General features: G+C 42.4%; 1 protein-coding gene across 1 annotated transcript in view; it reads right to left on the bottom strand.

Annotated features, from left to right (window-relative positions):
• col4a3 (collagen, type IV, alpha 3) overlaps window positions 1–17,971 on the bottom strand; it is a 34,107-nt gene extending 16,136 nt beyond the window's left edge. The window contains exons 1-36 of the mRNA XM_008287244.1: window positions 17,951–17,971; window positions 17,076–17,165; window positions 16,071–16,115; window positions 15,870–15,914; window positions 15,640–15,702; window positions 14,957–15,010; window positions 14,850–14,876; window positions 14,693–14,767; window positions 14,128–14,190; window positions 13,815–13,850; window positions 12,686–12,733; window positions 11,689–11,763; window positions 11,571–11,615; window positions 11,408–11,470; window positions 11,275–11,319; window positions 11,036–11,089; window positions 10,901–10,942; window positions 10,570–10,651; window positions 10,167–10,202; window positions 8,976–9,140; window positions 8,706–8,798; window positions 7,654–7,749; window positions 7,390–7,460; window positions 6,923–7,111; window positions 6,572–6,740; window positions 6,087–6,179; window positions 5,738–5,842; window positions 5,565–5,659; window positions 4,729–4,879; window positions 3,607–3,720; window positions 3,363–3,530; window positions 3,154–3,243; window positions 2,938–3,072; window positions 2,523–2,621; window positions 1,417–1,506; window positions 747–886 (exon numbers count right to left, since the gene is read on the bottom strand). Coding sequence (XP_008285466.1) covers window positions 747–886; window positions 1,417–1,506; window positions 2,523–2,621; window positions 2,938–3,072; window positions 3,154–3,243; window positions 3,363–3,530; window positions 3,607–3,720; window positions 4,729–4,879; window positions 5,565–5,659; window positions 5,738–5,842; window positions 6,087–6,179; window positions 6,572–6,740; window positions 6,923–7,111; window positions 7,390–7,460; window positions 7,654–7,749; window positions 8,706–8,798; window positions 8,976–9,140; window positions 10,167–10,202; window positions 10,570–10,651; window positions 10,901–10,942; window positions 11,036–11,089; window positions 11,275–11,319; window positions 11,408–11,470; window positions 11,571–11,615; window positions 11,689–11,763; window positions 12,686–12,733; window positions 13,815–13,850; window positions 14,128–14,190; window positions 14,693–14,767; window positions 14,850–14,876; window positions 14,957–15,010; window positions 15,640–15,702; window positions 15,870–15,914; window positions 16,071–16,115; window positions 17,076–17,165; window positions 17,951–17,971 — 3,072 coding nt within the window. The remainder of the gene's footprint in view (window positions 1–746; window positions 887–1,416; window positions 1,507–2,522; window positions 2,622–2,937; window positions 3,073–3,153; window positions 3,244–3,362; window positions 3,531–3,606; window positions 3,721–4,728; window positions 4,880–5,564; window positions 5,660–5,737; window positions 5,843–6,086; window positions 6,180–6,571; window positions 6,741–6,922; window positions 7,112–7,389; window positions 7,461–7,653; window positions 7,750–8,705; window positions 8,799–8,975; window positions 9,141–10,166; window positions 10,203–10,569; window positions 10,652–10,900; window positions 10,943–11,035; window positions 11,090–11,274; window positions 11,320–11,407; window positions 11,471–11,570; window positions 11,616–11,688; window positions 11,764–12,685; window positions 12,734–13,814; window positions 13,851–14,127; window positions 14,191–14,692; window positions 14,768–14,849; window positions 14,877–14,956; window positions 15,011–15,639; window positions 15,703–15,869; window positions 15,915–16,070; window positions 16,116–17,075; window positions 17,166–17,950) is intronic.
• Window positions 17,972–19,264: the final 1,293 nt, after the last annotated feature.

Raw genomic sequence — 19,264 nt, 5'->3', positions numbered from 1 at the left:
GACCAATAGCACATCGTGCATCATTATTACGGCTTTACAATTAACTGAATATCAATCACAACCTTGGTTTTCCACAGTTAAAAGAACATGACTGACTGTGACAGTGATGTTTCAAATGTTCTGCCCATAGAGAACCGCAACATGACATTAGACCTCATATTTCTGTTTCGTTTTTGTGCTCACAGGTGTCTAAGCTGCTGCAGCACCTGAGTGGAGACTAGAGGCTTCCCGGTGCAACGCCGCCTAGCTAGCACTTATTCTCACTTGCAAATGGTAAATCTGACATTACAGTATTTCACTTCATTAAAACTGAAACTGGTTTCGCAGCCGTTTCAGCTGTAATTGATGGAGACTAGAGGCTTCTTTGTACGTAGCTGCCCAGATAGCATGGAGCGTCGCTTACGTTTGGTAAATCTGACATTAGACTGCTGGACTACAATCTGTTCAAATTTATTTTTGGGCTCGATGTCTGAGCTGTAACTGATGGAGACTAGAGGCTTCTTGGTGCACAGCTGCCTAGCGGTGATGCATGTGAGGTGTTTAGGGAACATCTGTAAATTGTAATGACTATTGATTACTACATGTTCAGTTTGAGTTGTTTTTGGTACAGTCTTTATATTTTGTCTTGAGGAGATGCTCTAATTTAGGTGAAGATCATTTAAAGGCTGGACAAATTATCATTGTGGTCATAATCCAGCACCTTGAACCCCCGATAGCAAGAGTTAGGGTTTAGTCACGTGTGATACCTTCGTTCCTGGACATCCCTTCGGTCCTGGTCCAGGTGGACTTGGTACTCCTTTAGAACCTTTAGGCCCATCTATTCCTGGTTTTCCATCTGAACCAGGAATCCCACAAGGTCCTAAACAGCCTTTCTCACCTTTACACCCTGCAGAGAAACAGCAGGTTGAACCGAATCTTGGAAACAGGTGGTTGAAAACAACAACAACAACAACAACAACACAGATTATTTGACATAATTTGATCTGGATCAAACCTTCACTGTGTCAAAACTATTTAGTAGGACTGAGATACCTGTAGTCCAAAAACACTAAATCCTAAAATCTAAAACTGTGAGTTGGATTTTCAGCCTTTTTATGATTTAAAACACAATAATATGTGAATATTTGTTTTCAGATTTCTATTTGTATCCGGTTGGTACAATCCGATGCTGCTTTTAAGAAGTGGTACGAGAAGAAGAAAGATGACCTGATCCTGACCTCCAAATCTGGACTATTCTAAACCAGATGAAACTTTTTGAATAAAGATCTTAGAGAGCCGGAGTTCATATTGATGTTAGAAGAGAATACAGAGCTGAAGTCGCTCTTTTCACACTTCTGTGGTGCTTGAGTGCCTGATTCAATTTAAGCTGGTGTTTTAATACCATGTGAGTGTATGTAGTTACAGGTGGGACGTTACCTGGCATCCCCAGCGGTCCTGGGTTACCAGGGGGTCCAGCGGGACCAGGAAGACCTCTTGCTCCATCTCTACCCGGGTCTCCAGGAAGCCCTGACAAACACAAACAGAGAATCACCATCAATTTTTTTATTGTTCTGTTTATTTTTAATTCCCATTTTGTCTTCTTAACCGACTGAAATGCAGGTTTTAAATGCCTAAAAACCAAAGTAGTAACCAGAACGACACCATTTCTCAGCCAGAAAGTGTAAAAACAGAAGGAATCATTGGATTTTCAAATTTGCGATGGTCCTTGAACGCACCATGTGTGCAGTTCCATCAGGACAATTAACCAAATCTAAACTATACTGCATTAAAATCTTTTCACTCCACATATGTCACTTTAAAATTCACCAAAATTACAGACTTTGCATCAGATTCTGTACAAAATAAAAAATCCTTCACTCCTTAGCGGACTGATTCTCCACAACGGGCTCAACTGTGAGCAACAGCGGAAAACTTTCAGGTTGAACTGCAGCCAGTGTTTCCACAGAGAGTCTGAGAAGAAAATCAAACTTACTGGATCAATAAATAAATGCAGCATGGATCAAAAACAGTGAACAGAGGAGCCAGTTGTTGGAGATACATCCAGCTGATGGTGGAACATCTTTCTACAGATGAGCAGAGACTCAAAACTGGACCAAAAATAGTCCATAAAGACCCACAAACGGTCGTTTTCAACAACTTTTCAGTCATTTTGAACTAATTTAATGTAACTTTGGACAGTTTTCAAGTTATTATGGACTCCTTGAGTCAATTTTACACATTATTCGTCCCTTTGGCCATGTTCAAATCATTCTGGACAACTTCAGACTGCTTAGACGAGGAAACATCGATGTGAAAAAGTAAAGACTGTAAAAATGTAAATCTGGAGTTGTGGAGCTTCCATTTTTTCTCAGCGTTGGCAACATCTGTGCACACTTGTAAAAACATGGGACACATTGATTTCAGTTATTTCATTTTTTAATAATAAATAATTTAAGAAATGTTTCTTCTTCTAACTTTATAATCTCGATTAAAACCAGGATTTTTCTGGATAACTTCAGCAGCTAACAGTCAGCTGTACTCACCTCGTGGTCCGGAGTTTCCAAGTTTGCCGTCGCTGCCGTCTGGGCCTCGGAGCCCCGGGAGGCCTATCTCACCTTTACAACCGGTGACACCTTTAGCACCTGAAGTAGGCAGACAGTCAGGTGAATCCACAACAGGTCATTCTACACTTTGTTTCTTTACTGATTAAAACAGATGTGATGTGTTGCACCAGTCAGCTTTAGAGGCGCTGACAGCTGTTAGAATAAATAACAGTACAAGAGGATCCAGAGTAGAACCCTGAGGAACACCGAGGACGTTCGATGAGGATGAAAGACTGACACTGATTTTAAACTAAATAGAGTTCCACGACACTCATACAGAACAGAACAGAACAACACCAAGTAGTTCAGAACAAAACACAGCACTAGCAGAACAGAACAGAAACAGAACAGGTACCGATGAATCCGGGGTCTCCAGGATCACCGTACATCATGACGTCCGTCTGGATTCCTTTCGGTCCAGGCTCTCCTCGGTCCCCCTGCAGTCCCGTGGGCCCCCGAGAACCTCCGAGTCCTTTTGCCCCCATGTTACCTGAGAGACGACAGCAGAGAGTCAGAGATCATTACAGTCACTGATTGAAAACCAACTGATTGATTGATTGATCGGTGAAACCTTTCGGTCCTGGTTGTCCGGGCTCCCCTGGTTTCCCATCGGCCCCTGGTCTCCCAAATGGACCTGGGGGGCCCTGGTTCCCTCTGACTCCTGAAACACACACACACATATGTTGATGTGACTGTGGAATAAGCCTTGAACCACTAATTAGATCATTATTGATTATCAATTATTGCTTAGTTTTTATTGACTGACAGTGAATATAATACCTGGGCTCCCTGGCTCCCCATCGGTTCCTCTCAGACCCTTTTGTCCAACAGCTCCTACCGGTCCAGGAGTTCCATCAAACCCTGGGTTCCCGTATGGCCCCTGAGGCCCCAGAGCTCCAACGCCCGGCAGCCCAGGATCCCCCTGCTCACCCTTTAGGCCCCGGATCCCTGAAAGACCAGACACCTGTCAGCCTGAGAGATGGTGGCCTCTCTCCTAAACATAAACTCGACTCAGGTGTGTCACCTGTGAATCCGATGACGCCCCTCACGCCTGGTTCTCCTTCAGGTCCAGGATCTCCAGGTACACAGGGTCCAATGAAACCAACAGGACCAGGAAGCCCATCCAGACCGCGATGACCTGAGGAACACTTTAGCTCAGTTTGGTCGGCTTAAAACAGAATCTGCTGCCTGTACTTGAACCAAAACACCTACTAGTACTTTTTTCTACCAGAAGAATTCTGGTTCTGTGGCGGAACTGTGGGTATGTTTCAGGGTTTCAGAATCAGGGAAATCATGCATGTTTTAACTGATCGGTACTGGCACAAACCAAAGCCCGATTCTTGCTTACGACTGTCACACTGGTGTCATCAAGAGAGAGAACAGTTTGCAAACAAACATCAGGGCCAATAAATTTTGAGTTATTAGTTGGGAGAATGATCAATAAAACAGCAATGATTTGTCCTTTGCTGTTTTGGTTAAAGGACACATGATTCAGACACAAAAACATTGAGATATAAGAACTCTGTCCTACTTGACCCTCAGTTTGTCCTAAAAACACGAGCTCTAGTCCGAGGTCATGTAGAAGTCTTTGTCATGGTGCCCATTGCTCGTTAAATCCCCACAACGCTTTCTGTTTGCCAAGATGAAACCCCTGTAGTCCCAATGACCAACTTCACTGGTTGCTACAGTACTAAACAGTAAGAGGCTCCCCCTGGTGGAACAATCAAGTGTTACAGCTGATCTGTGATACATTTTCTGTCATGCATCTAAAGAATACAGGTTTTCTCAGTCTTTTGGAACTTGTCGAGCCTCAGTACATCCTACCATCTAACACTACATGTCAGACTGTGTCCTAATGGAGCTATACAACAAGGTTCATGAGCACCTACACAACATTTAGGAACAGACCAGAGGCAGCAATGCTTTTTTAAAAAATGTATTACAAAGTTATTCAGTGTCAAGCTCATAGATCGGAGAGATTTTAACTCTTACATACTTAAAGTAAGTACTATGTAGGAAAATGGTATCAGATTGGTACTCGGTGTCAGCAGATGCTAGAAAACTTGATCTGGACATCCCCAGCAACCAACAATTTCTACAATGTCTGTCTCTGTGATCATATCTGATCAAATATTCAATGAGCTACCTTTAAGTCCTGCTAGACCATCTTGTCCTATTTGTCCTGGAGCCCCGTCTATACCAGGAAGTCCCGGGTTTCCTTGGGGTCCCACAGAGCCGTCTTCTCCCTGAGGGCCCGATTGACCCTGCTGGCCTGGAAAACCAAAGCCTCTGTGCCCCTTGGAGGTAGAGCACCACAAGAGAAGAAAATCAGTTTTATATGCAAACATGACCTCTGTTTACAGTCAGTAGGAGTTTCTAACTAAAGCTCTGATGTGTGTGACTAGAGCTAAAAACCTCAAACAAACTTGAATGGCTCATCAGATTCAACAAGGTTCTATCACATTCGCTACGTCCCAGGTTGGTGCTTTGTCCTGACATTATTGAGTGTATATAAAGATAAATGTGGCCACTGTGATGTCACCTGTGAATTTATGGACCGTTGTTTTGAAGCTTTAAGTTTGGACTTTGGCTGTCACCATTTTGGTTTTCTGAAACCAGACACTGCAAGCAAACAGTGGATCTGACTGAGAACCTAAAACATCCCCTACTTTACTGTCTATTTTCTTCCAAATGAGACTTTAATTTACTAAATAAACACCATGTTGTATTGAAGGAAACTTGAAACTAGAGATTGAGACCAGAAACCTATGACGGAAATGCTTACTGAGGCAGAAGATCAAGTAAGAAGGACGCTAATTTTCTCACAAATTTCTATAAGATCTGACGTATTTTTGCAACCAGAGACGTCGCCCCCTGCTGGCTGTTACAGAGAATTCAGATTTGAGGCTTAACTTGTAATTTAACGCTCAGACTCTTTCCTAATCAGACAAGAACCTTCTCTAACTGTTATGGTGACGTTACCTTTGGCCCTGGCATCCCCGGTGGACCCGACGGCCCCGCTCGACCCTTGATGCCAAAACTTGGTAAACCCGGAGCTCCAGGCAGACCCTTCGGTCCTGAAACCAGATACTAAATGTATTACTTTCTTTAATCATTTCAGACTTAGTTCTCTACAAAACTACTCTGAAACTGACCTTTGACTCCTGGGAAACCTGGGGGCCCCTGGACAGAAAAGCCTTTATCTCCTTTTTCTCCCTTTGGACCAATAAATCCTGAAGCTCCTGAGGATCCGGTCAGACCTGAGAGCAGCAGAGAACACAGGTGAGGCAGCAGCTAGACAGGTACAAGTAAATATTGTAATTTTATACAGATTTTCAGGGAGATTCCTTTTGTTTCTCTTTGTCTAATCAGTGATGTTTCCTTTTTTAACCTGTTATAATCACACAGATTTAGTAGAAGTCAAATCTGCTTTTTAAAATTGACAGGTCTCTCTGTTTCACCAGTGAAAGTCAAAATTAGGACGATGACTTGTTTTTGTCGCACCTTCAGGTCCGGGGTTTCCAGATAAACCTTTCTCTCCTTTCTCGCCTGGATCACCTGGAGAGGTTCTGATTTCCCCTGGAGAACCTTTTTCACCTGAAACAACAGACGAACTGTTAGCTCTGGATAGTCAAGTCATTTCAGTTACACAGCATATTTTAACTAAGAGACGTTGAATGCTTTCTGGAGAAAACGAAACAAAAAACAGGACTGGGGTTACAAATCTGCCTAACAGGTTTAAATATTAAGATGAAGACCCTTAAAACATTATTTCTATTAAAGTTAGTACAACATAATAATATATACTGTATAGATTCACCTGAGTAACATTAGTGATAAGGTTGACACCCAACAATATCATACAGAATAATAATGTACCTCAGTAATTTAAACACTAAGGTTAAAACCCTACAATATTATTTATTAAATAATTTACCTGACTAGTTGGTCTAAAGATCTAGTTCCGCCGCCTTCCCTCCTGGACTCACCTGGTGATCCAGGTTCTCCTGGTTCTCCCAGGGTTCCCACAGTGCCTTTAGGTCCAGGTGGTCCTGGAGCCCCGATACCAGGAGGTCCAGAGGGCCCCATTTGTCCCGTCAGTCCTCTGGGGCCAGTGTCTCCCAGTGGACCCTGGTCCCCTTTGGGCCCCAGAGGCCCCTAAAACAGCAGCATCAGAGTCAAAACAAACAAAACCAACATCTGAGGATCACATCTGTTATTCAAAAACAGGAACCGATGATGGTTTGCTACCATGGAAACACATCACAGTCCCTCAAAGCCTCCATCAGAAGTAGGATAAAGAATATGGTGGATAGTAAAACCTCCAGTGAAATACGCACCGGGTCTCCTTTCGGTCCCACTGCACCTTTTGGTCCTGGCACTCCTGTACGTCCATCCCTTCCCTCCAGTCCTTGTGGTCCTGATTCCCCCAGGGCCCCGTCCTCACCCTTCTGCCCGACCCGCTGCATGATTCCCGGTTCACCAGCGAGTCCCGGGGAACCTGGGAGGCCGGGGATACCAAAGGGACCCTGAAGAGTAAAAACGCATAGCAAAGCTTATTTGCAGAGAAGGTGCAGTCGACTGTATGAGTATTTTTAACTTAATTTTTATCATTTAGCTCCACCACAGTTCAGACTTTCAGCTCTCATTCATAGAGTTTACTGAAATTTTGCATTAACCGTTTAGAATTTACAGCTGCTAAAAAGTAATCTGAGAGACATTCTCCCACTGCTACATGTTTAACTGGCTCTAACAAACAGAGAAAATCTAATTCTAGCAGTTGAACAGGAAGCAGAGCTGAACTCACCGGTGGACCAGTTGGTCCTCCGATACCCTTGACCCCTTCATCGCCTTTGAATCCTGGATAACCATCTGAACCTGGAATCAGAACAACATCACAGATAGGTGAGTTTAACCTGCTTGTCATCTGTACGCTGAAGAAACAAACTTAACTTTTCTGTATAACGGAGGTTTGCTTTCGGAGGCAAAGCTGCTACCGAGTTGCCGATCACAGGATCAACAACTCAGATAATCAGTTAAACATCTCAGTGAAGAGTCGGTTGGTTCTTACCTGTCAACCCGTTTTCACCTGGTTTTCCTGGTTCACCTTGAGGTCCCGGTTCTCCAGAAACCACAGGACAGGCCAAACACACCTCCCCCTTGTCACCTGGTGAACAGCAACCAATCGACTGAATAATTCTGATGATGTTGAAACTTGAGATCTGACATGGCATTGATCCGGAAGACTTTAAACTTGAGCTGGACCTGAATTGGACAAACCCTCTGAAGACTAGAAACTTGACTGAGAGTTGTTGTTTTACATTCAGCTGAACTAGTCCTTTAAAAACTAGTGACTTTGCATAGACTTGTCTTCTTGAAACCTGAGACTTGATCTAGTCCTTTATAGACTAGTGACTTGAACTTGCCCTATTGAAACTTAAGACTTAACTTGAACTAACCCTTTCAAGACTAGAGACTTGATTTAAGCTTGTCCTCTTAAAAGTGGAGAGTTGATTTTAACTAGTCCTCCAAAGATTTAACTCTAACCTGTTCTCTAAAGACTTAACTTGACTCTGACCTGTCCCCTAAAGACTTGAAACCTGATTTGGGCTTTACTTCAAAAAGGATGGGACTACTTGGACTTTTAATCTTTAAACTTGACAGCTGATTTGGAATAGTCCTCTAAAGATTTGAGACTTGATTCAGACTTGTCCTTTTGGAACTTGAGACTCAACTGGAACTGGTCCTTTGAAGGCTTGTCACTTGACTTAAACGGGTCCTCCTAAATCTCGAGACTGGACTTCAACTGGTCCTTAAAAGAGTAGAGACTTGTAAAGTTTCCACTCTCTATTGAGTCAACTCTCAAGTCTTTAAAGGACAAGTACAAGTCAGTACTGATGTCAAAGCTCAGAGCAAACAAGCAAAAATTGCTAAACTTTTGATGATCATATTTTTTATTTTTTCTTGAAAATCCCATTCAAAATTTCTATTAGAAATCTGCTGTTTTAAGCCCTTCAGGTCAGACTATCGAACATGACTTGGCATGGACTCATATGCCATATATGATAGCATTTATTATATAAAATCAAGTTAACACTGCCCCGTCCTCCCACTCCTCCTCACCTGTCAGTCCAGCCTCCCCTCTGGTTCCAGGTAATCCTGTCAGGCCTTTGAGACCTTTAACTCCTGGACGACCAACTTCACCTTCCACAAAATCTGATGAAATTAAAGAAGACAAAATCAAATCAGTTGTTGTTAGAAGGTGGATTTTGTTTTTGTCTCTTTATGAAGCTACGTCTGCAGTTTTGTTTCTAACTCTCGTAAAACAAACTGCAGAGGCTCCAGTTTGCTTCCCTGAGGAGCGCCACATCTAAAAGCATCTACAGGACTTACTGGGTATTCCCGGTTCTCCTGGTTCTCCTTCAGCTCCACGAAATCCTGGGACTCCAGTCTGTCCCGGGGGGCCAATAACCAATGGCCCCGGCTCTCCTGGATCTCCTTTGGGCCCAGATGAACCGGGAGGCCCCTGGGGGCCCGGTGGTCCGGTAGGAGCCACACCTCAAGACACAAAGAACAGATTTTATTCATCTACTGTCAACAACAAAGTAAAGCACCGAACTACACAAAGTATTTATGTCTTCTGGATCAAGTCTGAGTCAAGTCTTCAGTCTTGAGGACAAGTCCTCAGTCTTGAGGACAAGTCCGAGTTAAGTGTCAAGTCTTTACAGGTCAAGTCAAAGAAAAGTCTCAAGCGTTTTGAAGGGCAGGTCCAAGTCATGTTTTAAGTCTTTAGAACCAAGTCTAAGCTGAGTGTCCAGTCAAGTCTTTAGAGGACTAGTCTGAGTCAAGTATAAAGACTGTTGGAGGAAGTACAAGTCACGTATCACGTGTTCAGAGGGCTAATCTAAGTTTCAGGTCTCTAGAGGACAGGTACAAGTCAAGTCTCAAGTCTTTAGAAGTCAATTTCAAGTCATATTTCAAGTCTTTTGGACCACTTCTGACTCAAGTCTTTAACAGACAAGTCCAAGCCAAGTCTCAAGATGTTATAACCAAGTCTGAGTCAAGTGTCAAATCCTTAGAGGACATATCCAAATCAAGTCTTAAGTCTTTAGACACCTTAAAGTCAAGTCTCAAGTCTGTCGGCACAAGTGTAAATCGAGTCTCAAGTTTTTCAAAGACAAGTCCAAGTCATATTGCAAGTCTCATATAGATCACTTTCGAATCAAGAATTTAGAGATCTCATCGAGGCTTTTGGATCAAGTCCAAGTGAAGTCTCAACTTTTAAAAGGACAAGTCCAAGTCAAGTCCAAGTTAAGTCTCGCGTCTTTAGAGGACCAACATGGTTGACGCTCAAGCCCTCTGGACCAAGCCCAAGACAAGTCTTTAGAGGGCAAGTCCAAATCAGGTCTCAAGACTTTTGAACTAAGTTGAGTCTCAGTCTCAAGTCTTTTGAGGTCCAATCTGAATCAAGTCACTAGAGGACAAGCCTAAGTCTAGTCTTACGTTCTGCTGTTACGTTTGTTACTGATTATAGATTATTGATAATCAGCTGCAAAAGAAAGAGAGAGTACAGGTGGAGTTTACCTGGTTCTCCCCTCAGTCCAGGAAACCCGATTAGTCCTGAAACAGACCAGAGAACATTCATCGAGTTAAACTATCAGGTCATCGGATCCATAACTGATCCATAAATCTGACAGCACAGCAGATCTGGAGTAATCTGATTACAAACAGAAGCAACAGCATTTTTCTTACATTTATGGAAGAATATGAGCAAGCTAAAGTTTATCTACATACGAAAATCCCTTCCTGAAATTTAATTATAATAATTTACTCTTTAACATTTGGTATTAAGGTCATAAATTTTCAATACTTGTGGCACTAAAACTACAGTGTTTAAATGTAAATACACTGTTTGGAAGATTGTAAAGAAACTCTACAGCAATCAGCAGAATTAGGAATCTTGCTCCCATCAAGCCCGTTTTAATACCCTGTTCTCCAGGGACTCCCGGGGGTCCTCGAGGTCCGGGGACACCAGGTTGACCCTTCAGGAATCTGTGTTTCCAAACCATCTGACAGAAACAGGAAAACATGTATTAAATCGAAAGAAGAGACTGTAAGTTGAATATTAGCCCCACCCTGTAACTACTGACTCCACCCCCATGTTTTAGTCCCACCCTCTAATTAATGACTCCACCCCCATGTTTTAGTCCCACCCTCTAATTAATGACTCTGGCCCCCACGTTTTAGCTCCACCTTCTCAGTTAAATCCAAATCTTGAGTGAAAATTTTCAAGGTTCTGATAAAACAACAAGACCAACCTCTCCTGGAAGACCTGGAGGACCTTGATCGCCTTTCTCTCCCTGTAAACACACAAACATTGTAAACAATAAAACCTGATACAGTGCCGCCTGTACTACTGCAGTAGTACTACCTGTATCTCAGACAGTACTCACCGGGGATCCATCGATACCCGGAGGACCAAGGAACCCACGATCTCCGGGATCTCCCTGCAGACAGACAATAATGTGGAAGATAATTAATTTTTATCTTTTTTTTAAAATAAATAACTGTGGTGTGACGTAAACAAACTGGCAGTTAAACAGTTAAAATCTGTGAAAATAATCTGCGTTTTGTTGCAGTTCTTTAAATAGAGCAGAATGCTAAGCTAGCATTAGCGTAGCATGTTGGTCACCTGTTCTCCGAGCTCTCCGGGGAATCCCTCCTTCCCAGGTTTACCCTGAAACACAAACACCGACCTCATTCTGGGATCCATAATACCGGCTGAGCTGCTCATAGAAGTCAGGATTACTTTAGCTTGATCTCACCAGTGAACCCAGATCACCAACACCTCCCTTCTCTCCTTTAATCCCCGGTTTCCCCGGCAAACCCTGGAGCACAAACCAAACATCACTCTCACATTCTGACAGTAATATTTAAGAAAAGAGAGATTTCTCTCTGCTGCTGTGAATTTCGGACGGTTTGACTCACAGGAATCCCCAGACAGCCTTTGTCTCCAATTTCACCTGGTTCTCCCTGAAAGACAAAAACTAAACATGTAAAAAAAACGTAAAAACAAAAAGACAGGGAGCTCCAAAGACGGACTCACCTTCAGTTCTTTGGATCCCTCGGCGTACAGTTTGATTCCTTTCTGCCCGGGAATCCCTGGAGGTCCGCTGTCGCCCTGCAAACCAAACACAGCTGATGGAGGTGACGATGAAGATGAAGATGAAGATGAAGATGTTGGACATGTTCGGCAGATATTATAAAAGTTTGCTCACAAAAAAAACAGAGTGTGTTTTAGGTTTAGCTCTCTGAACCCCAAAACCTGCCGTTAAGTTTGAAACCCTTGTTATTGTTCAGAAAATCAGCAAAATGACCATTTATGGACCAAAAACTTTAAAATCAGAAAAACATCATCAGGTTTTCAACTTTCCAACAGTCAGCTCCTTCATCAAAATCTCTTTATTCCACATGACTGGTTTAAAAAGTAACCAGACTCTGTAAAAACTAAACTAAAAATCCGACAATATTGGTCACAACCGTGAAGTCACGACTGACTCAGGTCACAAAAATGTTGAGTTTTTGAGTTGAACTGCAGGCAGTGTTTCCATAAAGTGACTGAGTGGACACTGTAACCTACTGGATCAATAAATACATGCAGCACGGCTCAGAAACAGTGAACAGAGGAGCCAGTTGTTGGAGATACATCCAGCTGATGGTGGAACATCTTTCTACAGCTGATGCACTGGATTAAAACTCGTCCAAAATTACTCAAATTGTGTGTAATGACAAAAAAATAAGTAATTTTTAACTAGTTGCAAGTCATTTTAGAAAAGTCTTGAGTCATTTTGGACGATTTTATGCTACTTTGGACAAATTTCCAACACTGGGAAACTGTTGGACATGTTGTTTCCAGTTTTGTGAATTTTTCCTGAATAAACAATCAAAGACACGTTTCCACTGAGGTGCAGGACTTTATGTTGCAGTGAAAAATGATCCCACACTGAAGAAAAATGCAACAGCAGCAAAAAAACAAAAAACAAAAACAAACTGCTGCTCAGGCTTCAGGGGGTTAAAACCAAAGTGTACATGGGGCGGCTGACCTTCTGTCCTCGTGGACCTGGAATCACTGGACTGGGACCTTCTTGACCCTGAATCAGAAACAGAAGACTGAAGTCACAAAAGCAAACAGAACATCTGCCTGTTACACATCTGGAGGAGTTGAGCTGTGATTACTGGTTAATCGTTGAAGTCTCCAGAACCCTGAAGGACATTTTTCAGCTCGTTAGAACGAGACGCTAACTTCTGCTGTCTAACTATTAACTTGTGCAAACAAGATCCTGAAGCGTGTGAACAACACTCAAACAACTGTGCACTCAAGATACGAGCTTTCAAACAACACAGTAACTTGTTTGAACAAGATAAAGTCTGAACTTTCTATATTTACATACGAGGTGCAACTAAAAGGCTTTAATATGGTTTGTGTTGGACGGAGCGTCACAGCCAGACAACATGTGAGCAACACCACTTCACGATCTGTGGTACAGATGTTTGATACGGCAGGAATTTAGGATGTAAAAAAAAAAAAAAAGAATTTATGGAGTTTAAAGTTTGACGAAGAGCAAACATCACACGGTGTGCCAGAGATCCAACATGTGGAGGATCGTCATGGTGACCAGAGGACGGTCTGCAGCTGCCATCAGGAGAAGAAACAGAAGCAAACAGTGGAAGAGACACAAATACGCAAAATTACTACTAAGAGACACAAAATGACCAGAACTAGGCACACAATGACCACAGTCTGAATGAGAACATCTAAACTCCGGCTGTCTGTCACTGTGGTCCACTCCAGTTTCTTGATCCCACCGACATGATCGTCGCTCTGCTCACCAGATGTGTCTCCTCTGACTTCTTCTTCTAAATCCAAGTTACAGTTCTGCTGTTTTGACACAGTTTAGAAGATCGAGCTCATCACAGACGGCGTCATGTTGACATCCAGGAGCTCTGGGAGCAGAGCAACACTGCACAAGGAGTCGACTTTGACAGGGATGGCGGCCAAATTGAAATCAGGTGTTTGACTTTTGTAAACTCGTGGAGCCTTTTGACTGCACCTCGTACATCTGTCTGTAAGGGGTCTGAGTTTGGACTCCAACAGACTGGTTTTGGTCTAAAAGTCATTGTTCAAAAATAAAGAACAAGAAGAAGCTGAACTGGGCAGAAACAGAAACTGACCTTCTCTCCCGGTAACCCCGGCAACCCTGGACCTCCCTGAGAAAAACAAAACAAAACGCAGAAGTTGTCACCTAAAACCATTAATCAATTAAATTGATCATCGAGTATCTGGATAACTCAGTAATCAGGTATTTTTTGGGGGGAAAAAACGTCTACAATCCCCGATCGGAGCTTCAGAAACTGAGAATTTTCACCACTTTCTGACATTTTATAGATTAACTGAGAAAATGTTGGACAGACTGATCAACAATGGAAACAATCCACTGAATGCACGCTGCAAATGTGTAAATAAAGTTGGAGGTTTGAAGCGTACAGGAAGTCCGGCAGGTCCCGGGGATCCTGGAAGACCAGCTTCACCTGGTTCTCCATCCAGCCCCTGAAACAGCCAATCAGAGGACATGTTACACCTGAGGCTTTAACAGTAAGATTCACCAAACGACCACAACGATATACACAAAACCAACACAAAGAAACATCTTATGACCCCAAAGAAACACAAAATGATGAAAAAAAGACACAAACCATAAAAACGAGACACAAAAGAACCACAAAGAGAATAAAAATGAACACAAAGAGACACAATAACCAGAAAGACACACAAAACTACTTCAAAAACACACAAAATGACTGAAATAAAGACAAAAAACCCACAAAATGATTAAAATAGACACTAAATGACCACAAAAAAAACAGAAAGCAACAATAAAAAGACACAAAACCACCATGAAGAGACAATAAATCACCACAAAGAGAAAAGAAAAAACAAAACAACAAATAGAGATGTGAAATTAACACAAAGAGGCAAGAAATTTCTATAAAGAACCAGGATGACAAAAAACAGCTTCAGAGAGACAAAACACAGCAGCATGAAGCCGGACCTTTCCTCCGTACAGTCCCGGGGGTCCTGTAGCTCCTTTAACGTCCTGAGCGACGGGGAAACTGAACGTGTCGCCCTGAAACCAAACACAACCGCTGCACATAAAGTCTTAAAGGTTCGTCTTTATTTCTGAAGCTGAAGCGTTCTGGTGTTCATACCTTCGGCCCTCGCAGTCCTTCACGGCCCTGAAACACACCAACACTGTTAGCTTTAGCGTCACATGGTTAGCTTAGCTTAGCCTGCACCGATTCAGGAGGCGACTTACCTGCAGACCAGGTGGTCCTGGAGGCCCGGGGTAACCTGGGAAACCAGGGTCACCCTGAAAGACACCAGTCAGCCAGATGGTTTAAATCTCGTAGCATTGTGATGCTAAAATGAAGCAAAACCCATCAGAAGACTCTGACACTCCCTCATATTCTGCTGCACTGGCCTGAATCAAATGGAGCTTGTATTTGAGTTTCTGTGACGTTTACAGACAACGGTCAGGACCACGTCTATCAGTCCTGAGTCGCCAATGACTCGTAACTCTTCATGTTCTGTGATGGAATCTCTGAAACCCACGAGTCATGCATGTTGGTTCTTTCGTAGTTTTATTAATGATCTTCTGGAAACATGAGGTTTGGTGTTCTCGGGGTTGAAGGCCTCAGCTTCTCTGTATTTTTACTTTTGACCCAACAGATTTTGTCACATCTCCAGAAGACCTTCAATAAATCTGTAAAAGTATTAAAATGCAGGATTGTTTTTTTGTGCCAAAGGTTCACGTGTTTCAATGATTCCATCACAGAAAGTTCAGAGTTCTAGGAGTTATTGGAAACTCAAGACCGTCACAGTAAACATGGTCTTTACAAGGGTATGTAAACTTTTGCTCATGACTGTAAGTGTTAAAACTGCTGCTGTAAATTAGCGCCGCTCATTTTATCCTCCTCAGTGCCAGATAATCGTCTCTACCTTCGTCCCGTTGCATCCTGGGACTCCTGGTCGACCGATTGGTCCTTCATGTCCGGGGATTCCCTGAGAAGAAACACAAGAAACACAGAATAATGTAATATCATGAAGTTTTTTTGGCTGTATTACTGCTGTCTGTATGGGACTAAAGCAGACAGTCTGTAGCCCAGAAATCACCGAATCCTTTGAATCCCACAATAAATGTTCTCCGAATGTTGTGTTGTCGCTCTTACCGGCAATCCTGGAGGTCCTGGGAAACCTGGTTTTCCTGGAATACCCTGAAAATCAAAGCGAAAACGCTGAGTGACTTTAGCATGATGCTAAATTCAGACAAAATCCACATGACGACACATTAGTTCTGTTGTGTCGCCCCCTGGTGGCTCAGAGAGAAAATCAAATCCACAACAGTTTCACTTCATCTTCATCAATCGTACCCGAGAACCTTTCAGGCCTGAAGCTCCGACTGCTCCCTGATCACCCTGAGCACAAAAAAAGAGAAAAGAACTGGGTCACGAAAACAAAGTGTTCTGCAGAAATATGTGACATTTATAATATACAGCATAAAAAACACTCAGATTTTCAGTAGTGATGATTCTGTCATTAGGTTTTCAGAAGAATGTGTTAAAGTTTATCTATAAAATGACAGAAAATAGTGAAACCGTTGGATTTATAATAAAGAATATGAGATTTCAGACCAGAAGGAGATTAAAAATGCGTTAAATCTTACATTAAAATGGTTTCTTCAGGTGTATTTCTAAGTTTTTTCCCAACTGATGTGAAGTTTTAAACAATAAAACAAAGACTGAATTATGAAAATGTGATAAATTGTTCTCCAAGAGTTAGACGAAGACTTTTTTTCTGAAAAGTTCAAATTAATAACTGACATTTGAATCTGAGTCTAACTGAAGTTATTAAAGCGTATAAAGGCAGCAGCATGACACGAGTTCTCATTTACTTTTAGAATAAAAATGTTCTGTCTGATTTTAAATCCCTTGTCTTACTTGGATTGGCTGCTATTTTAAAAAAAAAAAACACAAATTGAAGAGGACCGTGTAAAGAACCCTGAGGAACTCCATAAATAATAATACTCATAACAGTGATACTAACAGTAAAAATAATACATCTACACAAGATAATACACAAATATTAAAATGAAATCAAAATCTGCTCACAGGGAAACCGGAGAATCCTTGGACTTGTTGGGTTTCATGTATTTATTGTAGGGATATAATCTGTAGTTCTAATTTAGGTTGAACTCCATAATTATTAGCACTGTAGGATCTTAGCTTAACTATTTAAAATGAGCTAAGCTAATTCCATAGTTATTAAAACTGTGGGGTTTTAGCCTTAATATTTAAATTCGTTAGGTTAATTTAATACAGTAGGGTGTGTTTCAGTGACTTGATCTGACTTTAATAATACTATTAACTGGCTGTTACCTTTTCTCCGCCTGGACCTGGATTACCTTCGTTTCCGGGGTAACCAATCACACCAGGAAGTCCAGTGTATCCGAGGTAACCAGGTTCACCCTGTGGACGACAAAAACCACAGATGGAGCTCAGGTGCGGCTCACCTGCTGACCACCGGCGGGCGAGCGGCAGACGCTGAGCTCAGGTGCTGCGTTCAGGTGCTGCGTTCAGGTGCTGCGTTCAGGTGCTGCGTTCAGGTGTGTCCTGGCAGCGTTCCAGCTGCACTCAGAGATAACGGAGGGACTTTTCATGTTCAGCAGAAAGGAACCGGCCTTTTTCTTTCTTTGTTTCTGCCTCCTGCCGCCGAACACACCTGAGATCACAGAGTTCTCACCTGGGTGGTCCAGCGCCTGAAACACCTGAGACCATCAGACTGCAGGCTTCAGTGCAGCTGACCTCACCACTGTCAGCGCTTCACACAACAATGGATGGAAAAGACGGAAACGAGGACAAAAAGACACGCCGATATGAAACCCCTCTTTGTTCAAACAACCAAAAATGTCTTTAAAAAAACCTCAAAAATAATAAACTCACCACAAAAACATGCTGATGTAAACTCTAATAAGTAAACAAAGACCCTCATCCACCATTTTACACCTGATTAGAAACCACCAGACCCCCATTAAACCTCAGACAGACATCAGATCCAGATAAAACCACATTCGACCCAAGTAAGCTCCACTCTGCTGTTTGATGGAGCTGTGCAGCGGCAGCAGGTCTCCACTGGGTGGCAGCAGATGGTAACGAGCCACTGATCTAGGGTCAGAGGGTTCTCAACATCCAGGAGATCCCAAAAGAACCACAGTAAACCCAAACGGACACAAACCAAACCCTTGTAAACCCACGTTAACCTCCAGTCGACCCATATTAAACCGCAGTAGACTGACATTAAACTCCAGTAAAACCATGAGACCCCAGTAGACCCACATAAGACCCCAGTAGATGGACATTAGACTCTGGTAAAACCATACTAGACCCCAGTAGACCCACATTAGACTCCAGCAGACCCACATTAGACTCCAGTAAAACCACATAAGACCCCAGTAGATGGACATTAGACTCCAGTAAAACCATACTAGAACCCAATAAGCTCACATTAACCCTTTCATGCATGTACTATGATAACTTCAGTAAGGATTTTTTTTTTTAACCAAGTGTTTTTATTCATCTTTAGCATGAAAAACAAGGTTTGACCTTGATTTTTTTTTTTCAACCCATTTCTATAGAAACAGATTTACATGTCCACTCAGCTGGACAGCATGCATCTTCTGGAGAAAACATATTTAACACATGAATGAAATCACATCACTGACACTGGTAACAACTCTCTGAACTGATGATAGATCCTCACAGTGTGTTGACTAGAGGTGGCATGCATCATACACCTCCTGTCAAAGCATGCTAGTTGCTACTTGTGCAGAGACTACTTTCTATGATAATTTGCACAAAGCCACAAGACATCTGTTGACTGGAATTGCATCTGTAATCAAATCCAGACAAAGGCCTGCCTCTGATGACCAGTACATTCTTCATCTTGGGTATCTGACGTATGCTGTGACCATAATTACTCCTCGAAATGTTTTCAGCTCCTGCGATGTCAAGGCAAGACTCTCTTTTCCCTTTTGGAGAGCAAACAGGTTTGTATTGTGCACTATATCATCTATCAGACCTTCTGGAAACAGATGCATAAAGAAATCTATTGGTTCTGTTCCCTCAACATTCACTTTCCACTCTCCTAAAAAAAAAGGAGGCAAGTCTCCCTCAAACTCATTGTCTTTAGTTTTTCAGACATTTCTGCTGTTTTTTTCTGCCTTTTCCCGTTGACCTCTGTGAGGTGATGCATCCTCATCCTTCACCATCATTTGCATCCTCAGCTCCTTCAGCATTCTGTCCAGACTCAGTGTCCTCAGCTCCACTCTCACTCCTGCTAGTATTTGTTAATCCATCCTGTCCTGGCAGCCATTCCTCATCACTGCTACGAGCATCAGCGTCCTCACTTGAATGTGATAATTCCTCCACTGCCCTGTAGGCCTGTCTATTACGCTCTGCTCCTGAGCTCTACAAATATAAAGATATTAATACAGTCACACAAAAACTACAAGTTACATTCTTAAAACATAAACAAGTTTATTTACTGCCAAAAAAAGTTCCTGGAGATG

The sequence above is a fragment of the Stegastes partitus genome, unplaced genomic scaffold (genome assembly GCF_000690725.1).
Source record: "Stegastes partitus isolate 25-593 unplaced genomic scaffold, Stegastes_partitus-1.0.2 Scaffold491, whole genome shotgun sequence".
Taxonomy (NCBI): Eukaryota; Metazoa; Chordata; class Actinopteri; family Pomacentridae; genus Stegastes; species Stegastes partitus.
Note: the sequence above shows the minus strand (reverse complement) of the source record. Positions and strands in the feature narration are given on the sequence as shown.